Below are 17,885 nucleotides of genomic sequence, written 5' to 3' on the forward strand. Positions count from 1 at the left end.
TCTTGGGAGGGGTGGGTTGACCCAAACCATTTTGTCACTGTCTGATTTTCTGTTATTTAAGGCCTCTTGTTTCTATTATTTATCTATCAAGTGGCCTAGGTAGATAATGTTTCCAGTTCCTTTTCAGCCCTGTTTGATGTGTTTCTGTTTCAGTTGATTTGGTTCCCAAGTTTGCTTGTTCTCCTGAATTTTGAGAGTCAGGAGTGTAGTTGATTGAGAGTTTGAGAAGCCTGCTCAGGACATGGAAGGGTCCACTGAGGACTGGCTGGGCCAAACTCCACGGGCTGGGCTCTTCCTTCACTTCAGGTCTCTGGTAGCCCCAAAGTCCCCGTGTGTGAGCCACCTCAGCCCTGGGAGCTGCAGGAACCCGGGGCCTCTGACAAGTCCTGACAGCAGTTCTGACCACTCCAGTGGTCTGCAGGAATAAAATCATGGTGTGGCAGCACTTTTCAGGAGTCCCCATCACTCCTGAGTGAAAGAATTGTGTCCCCAGCCCTGCCCAGTCTGCAGGCTGTGCCCAGCAGAGCCAGGCCGTGTCCCTGTGAAACCCTTGGGTGACAGTGGGCTCCAGAATGAGAGTGCAGGCCAAGGGCCTGAGCAGCAAAGCACATACACATTGCTCTGGCCAGTTCATTTTTGTTTAATCTCTAGCTTATCCTTTGAGCCACCACAGCAAATCCATTTGCCTGGGTATTGCAGGCCCAGTGAAGTGAGACAGGACCTCCTTGCACTGTTGAGCTGGTGCTGAGGGACAGCAGCTTGAGCAGGGTGGGAACCCCGAGCTGTGCTGTTCAGGGATGATTCAGGGATGATTCGGGGCTTGTGGCCACTGCCAGGGGCAGGAAGCACCTGGGTGCCCTGGAGGAGCCTCCCAGTGCAGTCACTGGGACCTGCCCTGTGCTGTGGCTGGAGAGGGCCCTGACAGGAGCTCAGGGGGGCTCAGGGAACACAAGGGCACTGTTGGGAAGCCCAGAGCCAGAGGATCTTCCACAGCTTTTCCAGATATGGTGGGCAGGCTCTGAGACAACCCTTCAGGCCTCTGCTTCAGCATTTCCAGGAGGGTGTTTAGGGAGTGCAGGTGGCTGGGAAGCACAGGGAAAGCTGGCACAGGGCTTCTGTAGGTGACACTTTGGTGTGGTGTGAGGCCCCAAGCTCAGTCTCAGACTGGTCACAGGAGTTAAGGGCTGCTTGTTGCCTTAAGGAACAGTAAGATAAGGGTTGGGTTTTTTTTCAGACCTTTCTGGTTCAGTCAGGACTGGTGTTCATGGGCTCCCTAAGAGCCAATCCAGGCCCCTCAACCAGAAGGCATTCAAGAAAAATCCCCACCTGTTATCCCTTCACTGAATCTGGCCCATTTGCCTCCAAAATGAGGTATTTGACCTTTGTGCTGTACTCAGGGTCTGTGATTGTGTGGCACAGGAGCATGTCTTGCCTCCTGTCTGCCTGGTTCTGCATCAGTGTTGACCAGTCACCATTCCTGCTTTGTTCTCCACCCAGCAGAAAGTGCTTTCAGCAGAAGAGTGGAAGGCAAAGTGCAAAACAACTTTGAAGAAACAAACAGCAATTCCCAGAACTCCAGTGGTAAGTGTGGTCACCCTTTCCTGCTGCTTCCATGTTCCTCTCCAAGCAGGACCCAGCTGTGTCAGTGGATGTGGATGTATTGTGGGGTACCTTGTTTAGGCTCACAGGCAGCCAGCCCTCCTGGGGTAGTGCCTTATCCTCCCTCCTCCCCAGGCTCCTGGCACCCCAGCCCTGGCACACAGGCCATGGGGGATTCCTGCTGCCAAGGACCAGGCACTTGAGCATAGATTTTTCAGAGGGGAGCCAAGATGTGGAAAAAGGATGGATGGAGATCAAGCAGCACTTGTGCTGTGTCTATCAGTGCAGTCCTGCTGGAGCAAAGCCATTTGCAAGCAGCAGAAGTTTGAGGACTGTGGATAGAAGAGCAGTTTGCAGGTTACAGTGATGCTGAGCATGACAGTTTATTTAAATGTCGCTGTAACCAAAGTCCAGCTGTTTCTGCAGTCACTGTGGAGGTCACAGTGAATCAGATGTGAGACCAAAATATGTGTGCTAGAAGAAATGAAATTCCCCTCCACTTGTGCAGTTTCCTTGCAGTGTTAAGTCCATGTGGTAGTAACTGAACATAACCAGTGGCCTAGACAATTTTGTTCAGATCCACCACCTACAGAGTTTTCTGTGCAAGGTTTTTATCCTGCCTGTGTATTGCCCAGCCTTCCAGTGGGCCACTACCATTCTCCTAACTGGAGCAAAAGTGACAGACCAGATGAAACATCAATTTAGCATCTTGCTGCAGAGATAAATAACATGGCAGCAGAAAAGCCTGGCCTCCCTCCATTCCCCATCCAAGAGAAGCAGAATATGTGGGGCTGGCAATGGTGGGATATCTCCCTGGAGCAGGTCACACAGTGTCTGTTGGGGGTTAGACCTGCCTCAGAAGCAAGTCAGGGGCTTTCTGGAGCCATGTTGAAAAGCAGGGATGTGGTGTTGGAAAACCCATGTGTGGTAGCAGGGTGGGTGATGGGAAATGGGGAAAAAGGTTGTTTGTTGCTAAAATACTGTGTGTTGTGTTTTGGGGGAAAATCCTGTACTAATCCATCATTCACCACAATTGCAGCTGGTCATTCGGGGACAGAGAAACCTAAAGAAAAGAGGTGTAAGCAGAACCCATCAGGTGAGCTTGTCTCTGTTTCAGGCCCTTAGCCCTGGTCCTGCTGGACACTCAGAGTCCTTGGGGCTGCCCAGGCCCTGGTCAGTAAGCCCAGCCTGGCTGGCAGACATGACTCAGGGCAGTGCAGGCTCTGAGTTGCAGAGTTCCCAGCCTGGCTGCAGCTCTGGACGTGGCCCTGGCCTCTCAGCAGCTCCTGTCTTGTCTTCTGGGGGTGCTGTCAGTGTTTGAAGGGTTTCAAAGCCTTTAAAGTGCACATTTGTAAATGCCAACACACCACTTGGGGCCCTGACTCCTCTGGAGCCATTGGAAAGTAGCAGCCTGAGATTGTACCTACTTTATTCCTGTCAAACCTTGTACAGCCAACAAAGGAAGGGCAGAAATATCTTCCTTCCCATCAGACAGCTCATTCCTGAAGCCAAGAAAGCTGCATTGCAAACCTGCTGGCTGCTCTTGTCAAGTTTTGCAGGAGGGGGGATGAACCTGCCCAGGAGGCACTGACAAGAAACACGAACAGTGGCTGTGCTGAACAGTGCAAACCTTCAGTTCTTCCTGAACTATTAAATACTGACCCACTGTTGCTGTGACACATCTCCCAAACTCTCCTTGTACCAGCTCACATCACACTTATCCTCCTCAATCTGTTTCTTTCTGGACTGCCACATTTAAAGCACATGAGTGAAAGTTCACAGCAAAAACCAAAGCAAAACCAGAAATTCTTACAAGTTGAGTAGCAAGTTTCATGTGATTTGCTCAGTTTGTTTCCCTGTAAGGAGTGTTTCTGTCTGCACCATGTGTAGTGTCAGTTTATTTTAGTGGCTCAGTCGAGGGCCTGGCAGGCTGCAGAGGGGTTGCAAGGCACTCACCTGGACCTTTGATTGAGCAGGAAACCTGAGGAACTCCAGTGAGCTGCCCAGGACTGCTCTGAGGGCAGTTGGGCTCTGGTGGAAGTAGTTGCTTTCTGCATTAAGGAGCTGACATGCTCCTGAAAGCCAGGCTGGTGCATGGGGATGTATAAACATTTCCCTTTTTCCTTCCTTTATCTGTCCTGCATCCTCTTTTCTTCCCCAGCCATGTTTTCCCCCTTTGGCTCAGTTTTTGTGCTGCTTCCCATTCAGTGCTCTTTTCCAGCCCTTGCACCACCAAGCCATTTTCCTCTTATTCCTTCCAGTTCTCAGGAGTCCCAGTGGCCTCACTGACAGCAGCCTGGGTGAGCACCACCAGTCACCCTGTGTGTGCCTGGTGGTCAGAGAGGCCTGGAGGGCTCTGTGTGCTCAGCTGTCCAGGCAGAGCTCCCTGCAGCTGCCTTTTGGAAGGAAGAGCTGCCATGTCCTTGCCTCCTCCTTTTCCTTCTTCCCATGGCTGTGTCTCAGTGGGTGTGACAAACCCCGTGGGGCTCAGTGTCACACGTGGGATGGGAGCTCTGGGGTGATTCTGGCACCGTTGGCTTGTCCTCTCTTTGCTCCAGCCAGCAGATTCCTCCCAGGCAGGGAAGCAGGTGGTGGTAATGTGGTGGGCAATGACAGAAGGATGGACACTTCTGTCCTCCCACTCCCATCTGCTGTTTGCTTGTCACCAAACTGCTGCTGTAAGGAACAGTCACCAGGTTTGGGAGGTAAATGTAGGTCCCAGCTGAGCAGCCAAGAGCTGTGGGGCTTGGCCTTGTTAAATGCCTGATGGCTCTTGTTCTCTGTGGGTGTGAGCTTTGTGTCACAGGCTTGGATACAGAGATACCAGAGAGATTTTTAGGCCACCCATCTGGGGACATTCTGCTTTTTCCCTGTGCCACCATTCTGACTGCAGTGGCACAGATCCCTTGGTGTGTGGAGTGAGGGGCAGGACAAGCAGAACAGGGAGGTCAGTAACTAAAACCACCTAAAATACTCAGGGGTGCAATGCTGTAGGGAGTCCTGGGTGGGAATAGGAATGGAAAATGTTGGATTTCAGATGTCACTTCCCTGTGCACACAACCCCAGTCCTTGTCACAGTGAGTGCAGGCACCTGGCACCCTTACAGTGTGAGCTGGCATTGGCTGCCCATAAAGCAGAGCTCTGAGCTGGTGCCAACTCTGCTTTGGGCCTGAGGTGAGTCCCAGCTCTGTCTCCCAGCAGGGTGGGCTGGAGGCAGGGACTGGGGAAGGTCTTGAGCTGTCACCCATGTTATGATTGGAGAGTGCTCTTTGTGCTCATGGAAAGGGCCTCCACAGCCACTTGAACTTGCTTTTTGATGAAACCTGAAAGATCCACAGTGCTTCAAAAATAGCATCCTGCTGAAGTGTTCCAATTGCTCCCTTTGCAGCCTGGGGAGCAGCAGAGTCCCAAGTCACACAGAGCTTCTGTTCATTCACTGCTGAGCTGAGGGAGGCCAGAAAGCAGTGCCATGACCTGATCCTGAAGCATGGAATTGGCTCACTGGGATGAACAGCAAAAGCTGTTATTCCTTAGGGTGCCATAAAGCTGCTTTCAAGGGAACCCTCCCTGATGAGGGCCATTCTGCCAACTCTTGGCACATGCTGGGGTTTTACATTCTCAAGAGACCAAGCAATATTTCAAGGCCAGCTTGTGCAATGTAAAAGGCAGTGATGACCAGCCTGGGCATGGGCAGGGAAACCCCCAGGAAGGGGCTGAGCTGAGTGTTGTGTCCACAGTGAAATCACTGCCTTCCTTTCCATCCATGTGTGGTTGAGAGGAGCCTTGGCTGGGGCTGGGCCCTGCTCTGGTGCCCTCGGTCACCTCAGGGCTCCCAGGCAGGGACAGGGACCTTCCTCAGGGACAAGAACCATCTCTAACTCAAGTGTGCACAGCCTAATGCAGCTTGAGCCCTTGTTTGGGGCATGTGGATGACTCCTTTGTGAAATAAAGGCTGAGAGGGATTAAGGGAATTGTGAGAATCCAAGAAGTAAAAGAAAAGCAAAAAAGGAGAAAAAAGCTCTTTAGTTTCAACACCTTCAAATACAGCTATCAAAGGGGAAATCTAATTGAAATTGTCAGTGTTTGTTGAAGTCTGAATTGGCTCAATGTTGCAGGTGTGAAAGAGAACAGTTAAAATTATGTAGGGAATTGGGAAATATTTTGAACTTTCAAGGTTGATTTAAGCTGTATAAATATGTCTTCATTTCATCTGCCGCTTTAGGGAACTACCACTGTAAGAACCTCCAGTGCAACAAATTTTAGCATTTAGAGTTTTTAAAATGTCAACACTTTTCATTCCTATTTGCACAGGGAAGCTTTGCTTTCCAACACTGTTTATTCCAGACTGGGGAGAGGGTCAATGGAAATGTCTTCTTTTTTTGAAGCAGTTTGTGCCAAGCTGAGATCAAGGTTGAGACCGGAAAGATATGATTTTCTGCATTTGATATAGAGTTAAAATTCTTGGAAAAGCCTGAAAATCTCCTGTTGTCAGGACTAGATTTTAAACATGGATTTCAGAAACCACTTTCTTCCCTGGTGTGGCCATACATCCCCTTCTGCTCAGCCCCTGTGGTCCAGCCATTGCCCAGCCCATCTGTGGGGGGTTCTGCTGCAAAGACAGCACTTCTAGGATGCCATTTTTGGTGGGTGAGTGCAGCTTTAGTGTTTGGGGCATAATCATTCTTGATTACTGATTGCAGTGTGACATTAGCACAGCCAGCCCTCGTGCCTCTGCCTCCTGAGGTGCACCCAGCTGCCTCTAGGCTCTGTCAGCACAAATACAACTTCCATTAACATTCATCTGGCAGTTCTCTTCCTCATCTGTGGTTGGTTTGTGGCTGCTGCATGTCTCCATGGAGCTGGGAGAGCCAAATCTGCGGAGTGAGGAAAGGGGAAGGGGGAGTTTTCTGTGAGCTTCAGTCTGTGCACAGCACAGGCAGTGCTGGTGATGGGGTGGTACAATTGCACAAATAGCCAGAGCTGCATTCTCACAGCAGCCTGAGGTGCTGTGCCCAGAAGGAGGGGCAGGAGCTGAGTGCAGTTCCCAGCAGGAGAATGAGAGTCACACAGGGAGGGTTCAGCTGAGAAAGTGTCACTTTGCTTGGTTGCATAAATAAGTCACTGTGTCCACTGGGCATTTGTGTGGAATTGAGGTTTCTAGGAATGAACTGTTTATTTCTGGTGCCACATTCATTTAAGCTGTTCCAGACTTCTCATGTTCAACAGGCAGCTTGCAGACAGGAAGAAATATATCTGGGTTAAAAGAAGCACTCAGCAGCCAGCCTCTGTGGGTGATATCCTGCCAATTGCTCCAGAGCCCTGGGACGTGGGGAGGAGCTGAGGCAATGCCTGTGAAAGCATTGAGGCAAGGAGCACTCAGCAGAACTGGGACCCAGCCAGGGCCAGGGCTGAGGATTGCAGTCTGCAAGCACAGGTACTGGGCTGGGGCTGGGCAGGGCCAGGACAGTCCCTGGGAGAGCAAAGTGTGGGCAGGAAATCCTGAACTCTCATTTGGCCTGGAGAATCTGTGCAGGGAAAGGCTACAAAGCCCCAGTGCAGGTGATTTATCATTAATCAGTCACACTCTGGCATTTCTATGGCTGTTACCTGGATAGGTAGCTTTAGTGGAAGTGATTGTGCTGTAGCAGGGATCTGGCAATGCATGGATAAAAAAATTGTCCAATTATAAATATGAAGACCAGAAAAATCTTAAGAGTCTTCCTTCACATACACCAGTGTTGTATTGCGTACCTGAGGTGCTGTTCCATACTGACAGTGCTCTCCATGTGAGTAGGAAGCCAAGCAGAACAAGGACACTGTGTCAGCACTTGTGGCTGGAGAGCAGCCAGAGGTGGTGCTGAGAATTCCTTGGGCTGCTTTGAGTGCTCTGTGCCCCTGCTGGGCTCTGTGCCTGCTCCAGGTCAGCTTCTCCTCTGGGGACAGTGAAGCTGGGGTTTGTCCCTCAAAGGCTGAGGGGCTGCTGCAGGAGCCCTGCAGTGCCTGGGGCCCTGGGCAGTGCCATGGGCACAGTGTGTGCCCTGAGGGAGCAGGGCACCTCCAGGGCAGGGAGCCAGCACAGAGAGGAGGGTGCCTGGGGGAGCCTGCCCTGCTCAGCTGCCAGCAGGACCAGGTTTGGGACCTGTTTCAGTGAAGATCTTGCCCCAGGTGCAGAGCTCAGGAGCAGCTGGAGCCCTGCAGGCTGAGCACAGAGTGTGCAGTGATCATTCCCTGTGAGCTGGTGTCCCCCATGCATCCCAGTCATGTCTCTGCCCAGCATCATCCATGCCTTCATCTCCATTCCTTAGGGGCTGGCCCTGCCACCTGGAGCCCTTTCCAGCAGCTCAGGTGGTGTTTAGGTGATGTTGTGATCCCCTCAGCATCAGGGGATGTTTAGCAGGAAGGCTCACTGTGCTTGACCCATGCAGTTCCTGAGGGTGGTGTTCCTTCCAAGGAAACCAGGCCAGGTGTGTCAGAGAGCCCTGAGAGCCTCAGTCAGGGATGTGCCAGCTCACAGCCTTGGACTGGGACCCTTCTGGAAATGCTCTGGCTCTGTGACTGAATATTTAACATTAGTAATTAATGATTCCTGCCCCTCTGCAAGGGTCTGACCCTAAAGGACCTCACCTGGGGACTGTAGGAAAGCACACATGGTCTGAGGTGCTGGGATCACAGCTTCTGCTCCAGGGCACTGGGGCTGGATGCAGACAAACCCTGGTTGCTCAGGGGGCAGCCAGCACCCAGCTTTCAGTCACACTTTACAGAAAGGCAGCCTGCAAGGTGTGCTGCATAGGAAATGTGCATTCTCAGCCTGAAGTAACTGCACAGCTTAGGAACTCTCCTTTGGTATCCAGGGAGAGTGAAACACCCTGGTTTTCCCTGCCAGCTTTAGTTTAAAGAAGCTGCATGTTGAAACTGGGAATTTGCATCTGGAGCACCAAAGAAAGACTTTGTAAAGGGTTTCTTGCCCCATGGCTTTTCTTTGCTGGCCTCTCCCCTTGTTTCCATTGCTGTAGCATTGAGTGTGTGTTAAAATCTCTGGACATTTTAAATTGGACAGGAAAGATGCAGAACCCTGGCCATGAGAAATTGGGCAAGGGAGAGAAAATGGACATGTTGGACTTGTTGGATTTTGTGTTGAATGGATCTCCCATCCTGCCCTGCCCTGGATAACTCTGGAAGTGTGGAGTAGGGATAAGGAGCAGGGAGCAGATGGGCAGAGCTGTGTAGAATGCAGTCTCTGCCAGTCTCAATATTTAAATCTCTTTCTTTTTTGCAGAAACCGCAAGTCCCCTGATTTCAAATCCTTTCCCGCTTTTACGAAGTAAGTGTGATGGATGTCTGTGGTGCAAGAGGCAGGGACTGCCCTCCTGCAGCCCTGCTGCCCTGCCCTCTGAGCAATTTTCATTAATAAATGCTTTTTTATTATGAGTCCAGGTGTCAGAGAATAAAATGCCTCGCTTCTGTGGCTCTGATGTCAGATTTAAATGCAACAGAAATCCTCCAGGGTGTTTCTGTGCAGTCTGGGGCTGCCAAATCACTTCATGTTCAGTCTTCAGGGAGTTTTTTGTGAGCGTGTTTTGAGGTCAAGATTTGAAAATGGCCCCATATTTGAGTTACATTTGCACACAGAAAAACTTGTGGTGAGGGCTCAGCTCAGTAAAGTTCCAGTGGCCTGGCATTGGACCCTGGGAGTGAGCAGGGCTGGGATGGGTGGACAGGGGGTGTCTGCTGCAGATTCTGCCCTGTGGCCTTGATGTTTCAGCAGGTGGAGCTTCTTCCCTTGCCTTGCAGTGTGTTTGGTTGCTGGCACTGGCTTTGGGGTGATTTGTGCCAGCCTGGTGGTGTGGGCCAGCCCTGAGTGCCACACCCTGAGGAGGAGGATGCTGTTCTTCCTCCTCTTACAAACCTGAGAGAGAAGCAAGGGCTTTATTGAGAACATGAGTTCATGCAGGAAGAGAAATCCAATTAATGCCCAGATATTTGACAAGGGTGGTGAATTTGGGACTCCTCTTTTGCAAGCATACTCCAGAGCACCTTGTTACCTCTTGCTGTTTGAGCTGGCTGGAAATGACAGAAGGTCTGTTTTCAAGAAGCTTCCACTGATTTTGGGGTGTGCTGGTGTTCTTGTAGGAGCCTGCTGCTGGTTCTCCTGCCTTGTCTCGTGGGTTTGTGTCAAAGGGAAGGTGCAATTCACTGCTAGTAAAGCTAAAGCCAATGGAAATATTGGGTGGAAATGCTGAGAAGTTTTCCTCACAGTTGTTCTGCATTTGTTTTTCACCAAGATGTGGACAGAAGTGTTGAAATGTGGGTTTTCAGTGCTGAGGGAAGAGCAGCCGTGGTGACACCCTGCTGGGTGTCTGTCACTGCACAAGCACCTCAGGGCACTTGCTGAAACTTTCTGTTAAAGCTCTCAACTCCTGCTCACTCCTGGCTTCAGACCAGGCTCTGCTGTTTTCCCTGGCTTAGATGTGGCAGTGAGAGTTAACATGGCAATTAGAGTGATTTATTTAACCCAAGCACAGGCACTGCTTTTGCTCTGCCTTGCCTCACACAGCTGGGGCCTTGCTCACTGGGTAAAGCACTGCTAAAAGGCTCTAATTATAGCCTTGGGGAAAGATGTTTTAAATTGTGCAGCCAGATGTGAGTGTCAGTTCTGTGTGGCTCAGGACACTGAAGAGGTTTAACAGCTGCTGGTTGAAACTGCTCCCAGAAAACCCCTCCACAAGCACAGGGGGCTTCCCTTGTGCCACCAGCAGCTGGGAGCAGAAGGACAGAGGACAAAAGGGGAGAGCTGGGGCCCTTTGCTGAGCTCAGCAAAGGGAGGGCAGATCCCTAAGGCTGAGTAAGGAAGAGCTGAAATTCCCAGGGGAAGGACAAGCAGAGGGCCAGCAGTGGTGGGAGAGAGGGAGAATGGGGCACAGCTGTGGCTCAGGTGGGTGTGCAAAGCAGTTTGGGCAACTTTTCCAGTTCATGGTCAAGAGAAATCAAAGGGAGGAGGATTGACTGGATTAGCAGCCCAGGTGAGCAGACTTTTCCCTGGTTTGGGATACAGATTGCCTCTTTCTTCTCTCCACCTTCCAGATCCCTCTTGCTCTTGTAGCCCTGGCACATCCCACCCTCCCTGCAGCCAGCCTGACTGTTCCAGCTCTGCATCTGGAGCATGAGGGGCTCAGAGAGCTCTGGGAAGTGAAGTGAGTTCATTCATTGCCCTGGGGATTCTGCACATCCTCCCAAGCATCCCTTCCCCTGCTCCCAGGAAATACTTTGGAATTGTTGGGTGAATTTAAATGTTATGCTTATTTTTAATGTAGCTCAGTTTTATTTGTGGTAAACTTAGACTTCTGTATGTCTTTGTGTCAGAATTATTTAGAAAATGCTTTGGCATTTTCAGAATATGACATTAGCTTTTGAAATAGGTGGTGATTTTGTTTCCAAATTTGGACATTTCTGGAGTAGAACAGAAGGGGTATCTTTTGGAACTGAGATGAAAATCAACACAATTTTTCTGAGAAGAATCACAAATGAGAGATTTTACCAGTTCACTGGGTAGCCAGAGATTTGTGGTGCCAAAGGGAGGAGTTTGAGATGAAGAGCTGTGGAGACCTTGGTGGTCACAGCCTGCTGGATTGTGGTGGTTTGACAGGAAATATGTTTTCTGAGATGCTGTAGTTAGGCTAGTGAGTGCTCAGATTTTAATATTGGCACTTGGTTTTGCAGATGGGAGAACCCAGAAGAGACTGGGCAGGGGTGAGGGGGAGCCAGGCAAGGAGAGAGCTAGAATGATATCTCAGGTTTGTGCTGATACAATACCTGAGAATACAGCAGGATGGAGGTGAAGCAGCTCAGGGAGACAAAGTGAGCTGAGAAGGAAATGTGAGTGCAGCAGGAGAGCAAAATGAGTGTGGGAGATGTGCAGCTTGGAGAGTGCTGGCTGATGGGGGTTTGCCTGCTGCTGGGGCTGTGACTGAGCTGTGCTGGAGCTGCTCCCAGGGCAGCTGGGGCTGTGACTGAGCTGAGCTGAGCTGGATTCTGCTCCCAGAGCAGCTGGGGCTGTGACTGAGCTGTGCTGGATTCTGCTCCCAGGGCAGCTGGGGCTGTGTGGGCACAGAAGGGCCCTGGCCCTGCCCTGCCTCCCCTCTGCACTGCAGGCAGGGGGGCAGCAGGGAGAGCAGTGAGTGCTGAGGTGTCCATGGCACAGGAGAGCTGCCAGTGCCCAGGGGACCGTGGGGTGACACCTGGGCTGGCAGCACTGACGGGTACAGCAGGGCCTGCTCTGCCCTCTGCTGAGGGGCAGGGAGAGAGGGGCACACAGCCAGGGGCCTGTCAGCAGCAGGCAGCAGGCTCTCACAAGTGTGGCTGCTTTCATTGAAATATTCACAGGTTAATTTTGACCCTTGGGCCCCCTGGGTTTGAGGCATTCCCATTTGAGCAGTGTGGGCTCCGTGAGCAGCACAGGCACACAGGTGTGTCTGTAACACAGCTCTTTGGCATTGAAATACAAGCCCAAGAGGGATGGTTTGCACCCACAGGGAGCCTTCTCCTCTCTGACAATTAAAAACAAGTGGAAACAATTGGATTGCATTGTACCTCTTGTGGCACTGTACCACAACTGCCTCACTGCTGATGATTTCAGCAGACACAGCCAGTCCCTGCTAATTCCCAAGGACTGAAATCCCCATGTGCCACTCAGTTGTTCAAATCTTCTCTTTTTTCCACAAGCACAGTTACTAAGTACCAAATTTCCAAACTTCCATGCTGCAGCAAGCCCAGGAGCAGCATCACAAGCAGACACAGTGTGTTAAAGCATTGAGCACAACTCCAGGCAGAGCTGGCTCCATCATTCCAGAGGCTCTAGGTTCTCACAGCATAAAAGTACAGCTTATCAGACTTGCTCATGCTCTCTTTTATGTTTTTCCTCACGGATTCCTATAGCCTTGAGGTGAATTCTGGGGTTTTCTCTCTGAGACAGACTTCCCACAAGCTATAGGCAGCCTTGTGCTTCCCTGGGCTTTGGTTCTTCTGTCCTGGGTGCTGGTACTTCTGCTTATTCATTGATTCAGAATATGTTTTTCTCTTCAAACTCAGATCTAGACTCCTGAAATATTGTAGCAATAGACTCTGCTCCATGTGTGTGCCCAGCATTTGTATCCACAGTTGTTCATATGCCACATGTGTGTCCATTCTGCTGCTCCGGGACAAAATGCCCCAGTGAGAGATGGCAGTGCTGCTGTGGCTGCAGGGACAGAGGCAAACTGCCCTGTTCCCAAATTGCAGCACTGTAGTTTGGGATCACATCTGTCAACCAATGCACTCTACTGATGCTGTTTAGACAGGCAACTGCAAACATTTGCTTTTAGGTTAATTCAGTGGAAGAAATGCACTTTCAACATAGAACAGGGTTAAATGCATCTTCCAGCTCACCAGGGAGCTCTGCACCCAGCTCTTTCCTCACTCCAGCTCGTCCATATTGCTCTGGCACATGGCTCTCCTGCTCTGCTCTCAGCCTTCGGGCACAGGCCTGGTTCCTGTGCTCCTGCCCTCCACCTCTGCTTCCCTGGCATCCTGCTGCCACCCAGTCCCTGGTGTCACTGCACTTGGTGACAGCCACAGAGCCCCAGCTGAGTTCCCCCATGGCACTGCTCCACCCCCAGCCTCTGACTGCAGCATTTGTCACAGCCCAGTGCTCCTTGTCTCACTCAGGACAGGCAGCAGACACTGGAGTGGACAGAACTGGATGGAAGATGAGCCCAGCAGGCTTTACTCCCAGCACAAAGCAGCAGGGACACGCTCAAGGCAGGCTGCAGCAGCCTGGGCCAGCACGCCCTGGCCAGTGGGCAGCCTCCAGGAGAAACCTGTGCAGGACCCTGAGATGCCCACCATGGCCCCAGGGGCTTCCTGTAGTGCCCTGCCCGTGCCCTGGCAGTGAAGTGCAGCAGGAGGAGCTGCCCAGCCCAGCCCAGCCCAGCCGTGCCCGGGCCCTGCCCCGCTCGCTGTGCCCACAGCTTACACACTGAGGTATGCACCTGTGCTGCTTCCTGCAGACTCTGTGTAATTCTTCTGAACTGATTTCTCCCAAACAGAGCCTTACACCTGTGGAGCTTGTGGAATCCAGTTCCAGTTTTATAACAATCTCCTGGAGCACATGCAGTCCCATGCAGGTAAGCTGGGCACTTGGACTCGCTGCAAGCAGAGAATAAATTCTGTGCTGCTGCCTGGTGCTGACCCCAATGTGTGTCTGTAGGGCTCTCAGTGCTCCCCATTCCCACAGCCCCCTCATTTCACTGCAACAAACACAGTCATCCCTCAAAGGCTGGAGCAGAGGCTCAGGGTCTGTTGTACATTTTGCTCCTTTCCATAGGGACAGAGGGAGTGTGCCACACTAGCTCAGAGTCCATCACTGCTCATTGCCTTTATCCAGAGCCAGCAGAGAATCCTCACTGTGTAACCTCCTCCAGCAGGTTAAATCCCGCTCATGCCAAAGGGGAGGCTCTCATGGAGCAGGGCAGCAGAGCCTTTGCCCACACAAGTCCTGTCCTGTGCCTGTGTCTCCTGGAGTTCTGCAAAGGACTGAGATGTGTTCTCAGAAGAAGAATTTGCCATTTCAGCAGCTGTGTTCAGTTCCCTCTCAGCTACCTACAAATGAGAATTCTTAAGAGTCATTCCAGTGCTTTGTTTCTAAGTCACTGCTTTTGTTTCCTGTCTTGATACATAAGAGATGGTTTTAAAATTTCAAAGCCAAACCTGTTTCAAAGACAGCACTCAGCATATTCAAACATGTAGAAACAGAATTCATTTTATATTGGCAGATTTATTTTCTTTTTTTTTCCCTCTTGAATTCAATTGAACTAACATGGTTATAAGAACAATTAAATCCTTTGACAGACCTGTGTTCTCCAACAGACAGCTGCTCTGTTGAGATGTAGATGCAGGCCCTGAGGAAAGTGGCATGGGAGGACAAGAGGCTTGAGGAAAAGCATATTTTCCTTTCTGTAATAATGTTAATCAAAGTTCTTATCTTGCTCTTTATTTTAGTTTTAGTTCTAATTTTCATAGTGTCACTTGAGTTCTTCATCCATGAGGTTCCTCTATTCCATCTTAGTTCCTGCTGGCAAATCTTAGTGCAGGCTTTGTGTGTTGTTCAGCAGCTACTTTATTTATCATCTGTGTGATTTACACGAGGCTTTGTGAGCAGAAGGTGTGAGTTTGTGTTTCTGGTAGAGCACTGGGGTTCTGTGCAGTACTGGGACTCTGTGTTCCCTGAGGAGCAGTGGGCTCTGCTCAGGGCAGGGCTGCCCTCACTCCTGCCTGTGCCTCTGTCCTTGCTGTCCATGGTAGTTCTGCTGCCTCCACACTGTTCTGACCATGCTGTTCTTGCTCTGGGCTCTGGCACTGAGATGGAGCATGTGGAGTCACAGCTCTGGGTGACACCGAGCACAGGAGGGGACAGGGGCAGCTCACTGAGGGCTGAGCTGTTGCACATTTTAAGCTGGTGCTACCTGCAGCTTCCTCCTTGTCTCTTCTTTACAAGTGACCCATGGGGGTGGTGCTGAGGGCTCCCTGGCAGGGTGGGCAGGCCCTGGCACAGGGTGCCCAGAGCAGCTGTGGCTGCCCCTGGATCCCTGGCAGTGCCCAAGGCCAGGCTGGGCAGGGCTGGGAGCAGCCTGGGACAGTGGGAGGTGTCCCTGCCATGGCAGGGCTGGCACTGGATGGGCTTTGAGGTTCCTTCCACCCAAACCAGTCTGGGATCCTGTGGTTGTTCACCTGGGTTACTCTGGCCACAGAACAGGGTGGAGGGAGCAGTATCTGTGATAGGCTCCTGTCACATCACAGCTCTGAATGGGTAAATCCCCTCTGTCTAGCTCAGAATTCTCTTTGTAAACTCTGTTTTCTCCTTGCTCCCTGCTCTGTTTGCAAGTCCCCTCCTGTGCCTGGCTCCTCCTGCTGAAGTCTCACTGGTGCAGTGACAGGGAGGTGTCCGAGGTGTCCGTGTCTCCTTCAGCTCCTTCCTGCAGCGCCCCCAAGGCTGTGCCCGTGTCAGGCACTGTCCCCTCTGTGCCTCACAGTGCCTCTCGCTGTCCCCTCCCTGGCCTCGGGGGTGGTGCCTGGCAGCCCTGTGCTCACAGCTCTCCCCGTGTCCAGCTCTGGGATGAGGGCAGAGCCAAAGCAGAGGCAGGAGCCTGTGGGCAGCGTTGGTGGGTGCCCAGCTCTGGGTGAGCTGTGTCTGCAGACAGCACTGAGGGCACACAGGGCCTGCAGGTGCCCTGGCAGCACTTTGTGCCTTCAGGCTGACAGGGGCTGTAGTGAGGTGAGGGTCGGTCTCTTTTCCCAGGGAACAACTGAGAAGGGCAAGAGGAAATGGCCTCAGGTTGTTCCAGGGGAGGTTTAGACTGGAAGGGTTCTCAAGCAGCCTGAGGCCAGGGCAGGGGTGGGGTCACCATCCCTGGAGTGCTCAGAGAACACCTGGATGTGGCATCAGTGGTGAATGTGCTGCTGGGCTGGGCTGATGGTTGGACTGGATGATCTTAGAGGTCTTTTCCAGCCTAAACAAGTCTGGGATTCTGGGGTTTCCATATCCAAGAAGCAGCATTGCCCCAACATCTCTGAAGTGTGGGAGTGCAGGAGCCTTGCAGTGGTCAGCAGAGCTGGTGGCACAGGGTGCAGGGTCTGGGGACTCAGGCATGGCAGTGGTTTGTCCCTGCTCAGGGAATGTTTCATTTCTGGATGCAGAGAGGCCACTATGGGTCAAATGCTCCCTCAGTTCACATGTTCAGCAGCCCAGGTTGCTTTGTCCTGTCTAATGCAAAGGGCTGATCTCTTCCAGTGGCTGTGCTGCCTCCCCTGGGCCCTTCTCACGAGGGACAGAAGGCAGGGAACGTGCTGCTGGCCTCCAGAAGCAAAATCAGGCACATTCTGGCTCTTGAGTGATTCAGAGGGCTGAGCCCAGAGGCTGGAAGGTAATAAGGAGAGATTATAGCTTCATAAAGCAGCTACACAGTGAGGAGAAGCAATTAGAATGTAAATTGGGTGCTGAAAGGCAGAAATAGAACAGCAGAACACCAGGCAGAGGAATTTGTTCTGTAATTACACTGAACAATATACAGCTTTGACTCCCTTTAGAGTACTTTGTTCAGGTCGAGTGCTGCCATATAATGCCCTTCCTACAATCTAGGCCTGAAAAAACAAAAGGAGGACTAGGCTGAACCTGGATTAAAGGATTGGAGGCATGAAGAAAAATTAAGAACCATGATCTGTGTAGTTCACAGACTGCCTGATAAGGAAGATGAGGCTGAAATGTACAAATCTCATTAATGCCACTCTGAATGCCAGCAGATATTTGTATATAATAAATCCCCTATTATTAGGAAATAGATAAAAGAGTTATGGTGAGGAAATACAGAGGGTTTCTCCCCCTACCCATCCCTCACCAAGACAAGGAGGGCCTGAACCATGAGCAAAGTTAGCAGGCAAAGTTATCGAGCATTTTCCTTTGCCCACGCACAGATGTTTGGAGTTGAGGACAATGGTGACATTGGCTCAAGAGCAATTAGTGTGGCAGATGCTGGGGGAAAGGTGATGTGTCCCACGTGGTCACTGGTGCCCTCTGAGGCCCCTCGTGCTCTTCAATCTCTGCACACCTGCAAAGTTCAGCCTGTGGCTGCAGCTGGGCCTGGCAGCACTCCCTGGGTGCCCAGCCTGGCCAGGGAGCTCCCCGGGCACACACAGGCCCAGGCAGGGCCAGAGGCTGTCCTGGGCCATGTCCTGTCACTGGGGGACTGCCCAGCCTGTGCCAGTGCAGTGCCCACTGAGCAGCCTGTGCCAGGTGCTGGGCACTCTGCAGTGCCTGCAGTGAAGGGCAGAGCTGCTCACCTGGAGAGGAGCCCAGCCCTGGAGCTCCATCACAGCCCTGCTGCTGTCCCTGCTCCCCCAGGCTGCTGGCACACATGGAGGAGAGCAAGGGCAGCTCTGCCCTGTCCTGTGTGTCCTGCTGCCCCCAGAGCAGCCTGGCAGAGCTGTGGGTGCCTCAAGGCACTGCTCCAGCTCGTGTTTCTGTGCCCAGGGCACAGGGCAGGGTCACTGCACTCTGTGCTGCTGTCCCCAGGCTGCAGGGGCTGCCACCTGAGCTGGCAGTCTGCACTCCCTGTAAAATCACTGGAGACTCAGTGACTCCAGGTGAGTTCAGGTGGTTCTCACTCTAGGAGAGGATCCAGTTCTGCCTGGGTGAATGAGTGGCACCCCTGAGTGTAAAAGGAGCCCTAATGGGCCACCTCAAAGAGAGGTGTGTCTGA

General features: G+C 51.8%; 1 protein-coding gene across 3 annotated transcripts in view; it reads left to right on the forward strand.

Annotated features, from left to right (window-relative positions):
• Nucleotides 1-17,885, forward strand: part of ZNF618 (zinc finger protein 618) — a 149,844-nt gene that overhangs the window by 121,357 nt on the left and 10,602 nt on the right. For 2 of the 3 annotated variants that reach the window (XM_064727377.1, XM_064727378.1), the window contains 3 exons: nucleotides 1,498-1,581; nucleotides 2,639-2,695; nucleotides 13,680-13,757. In XM_064727377.1, coding sequence (XP_064583447.1) covers nucleotides 1,498-1,581; nucleotides 2,639-2,695; nucleotides 13,680-13,757 — 219 coding nt within the window. The remainder of the gene's footprint in view (nucleotides 1-1,497; nucleotides 1,582-2,638; nucleotides 2,696-13,679; nucleotides 13,758-17,885) is intronic. The other variant, XM_064727379.1, reaches the window with a different exon arrangement.

The sequence above is a fragment of the Zonotrichia leucophrys genome, chromosome 17, assembly GCF_028769735.1.
Source record: "Zonotrichia leucophrys gambelii isolate GWCS_2022_RI chromosome 17, RI_Zleu_2.0, whole genome shotgun sequence".
NCBI classification, from domain to species: domain Eukaryota; kingdom Metazoa; phylum Chordata; class Aves; order Passeriformes; family Passerellidae; genus Zonotrichia; species Zonotrichia leucophrys.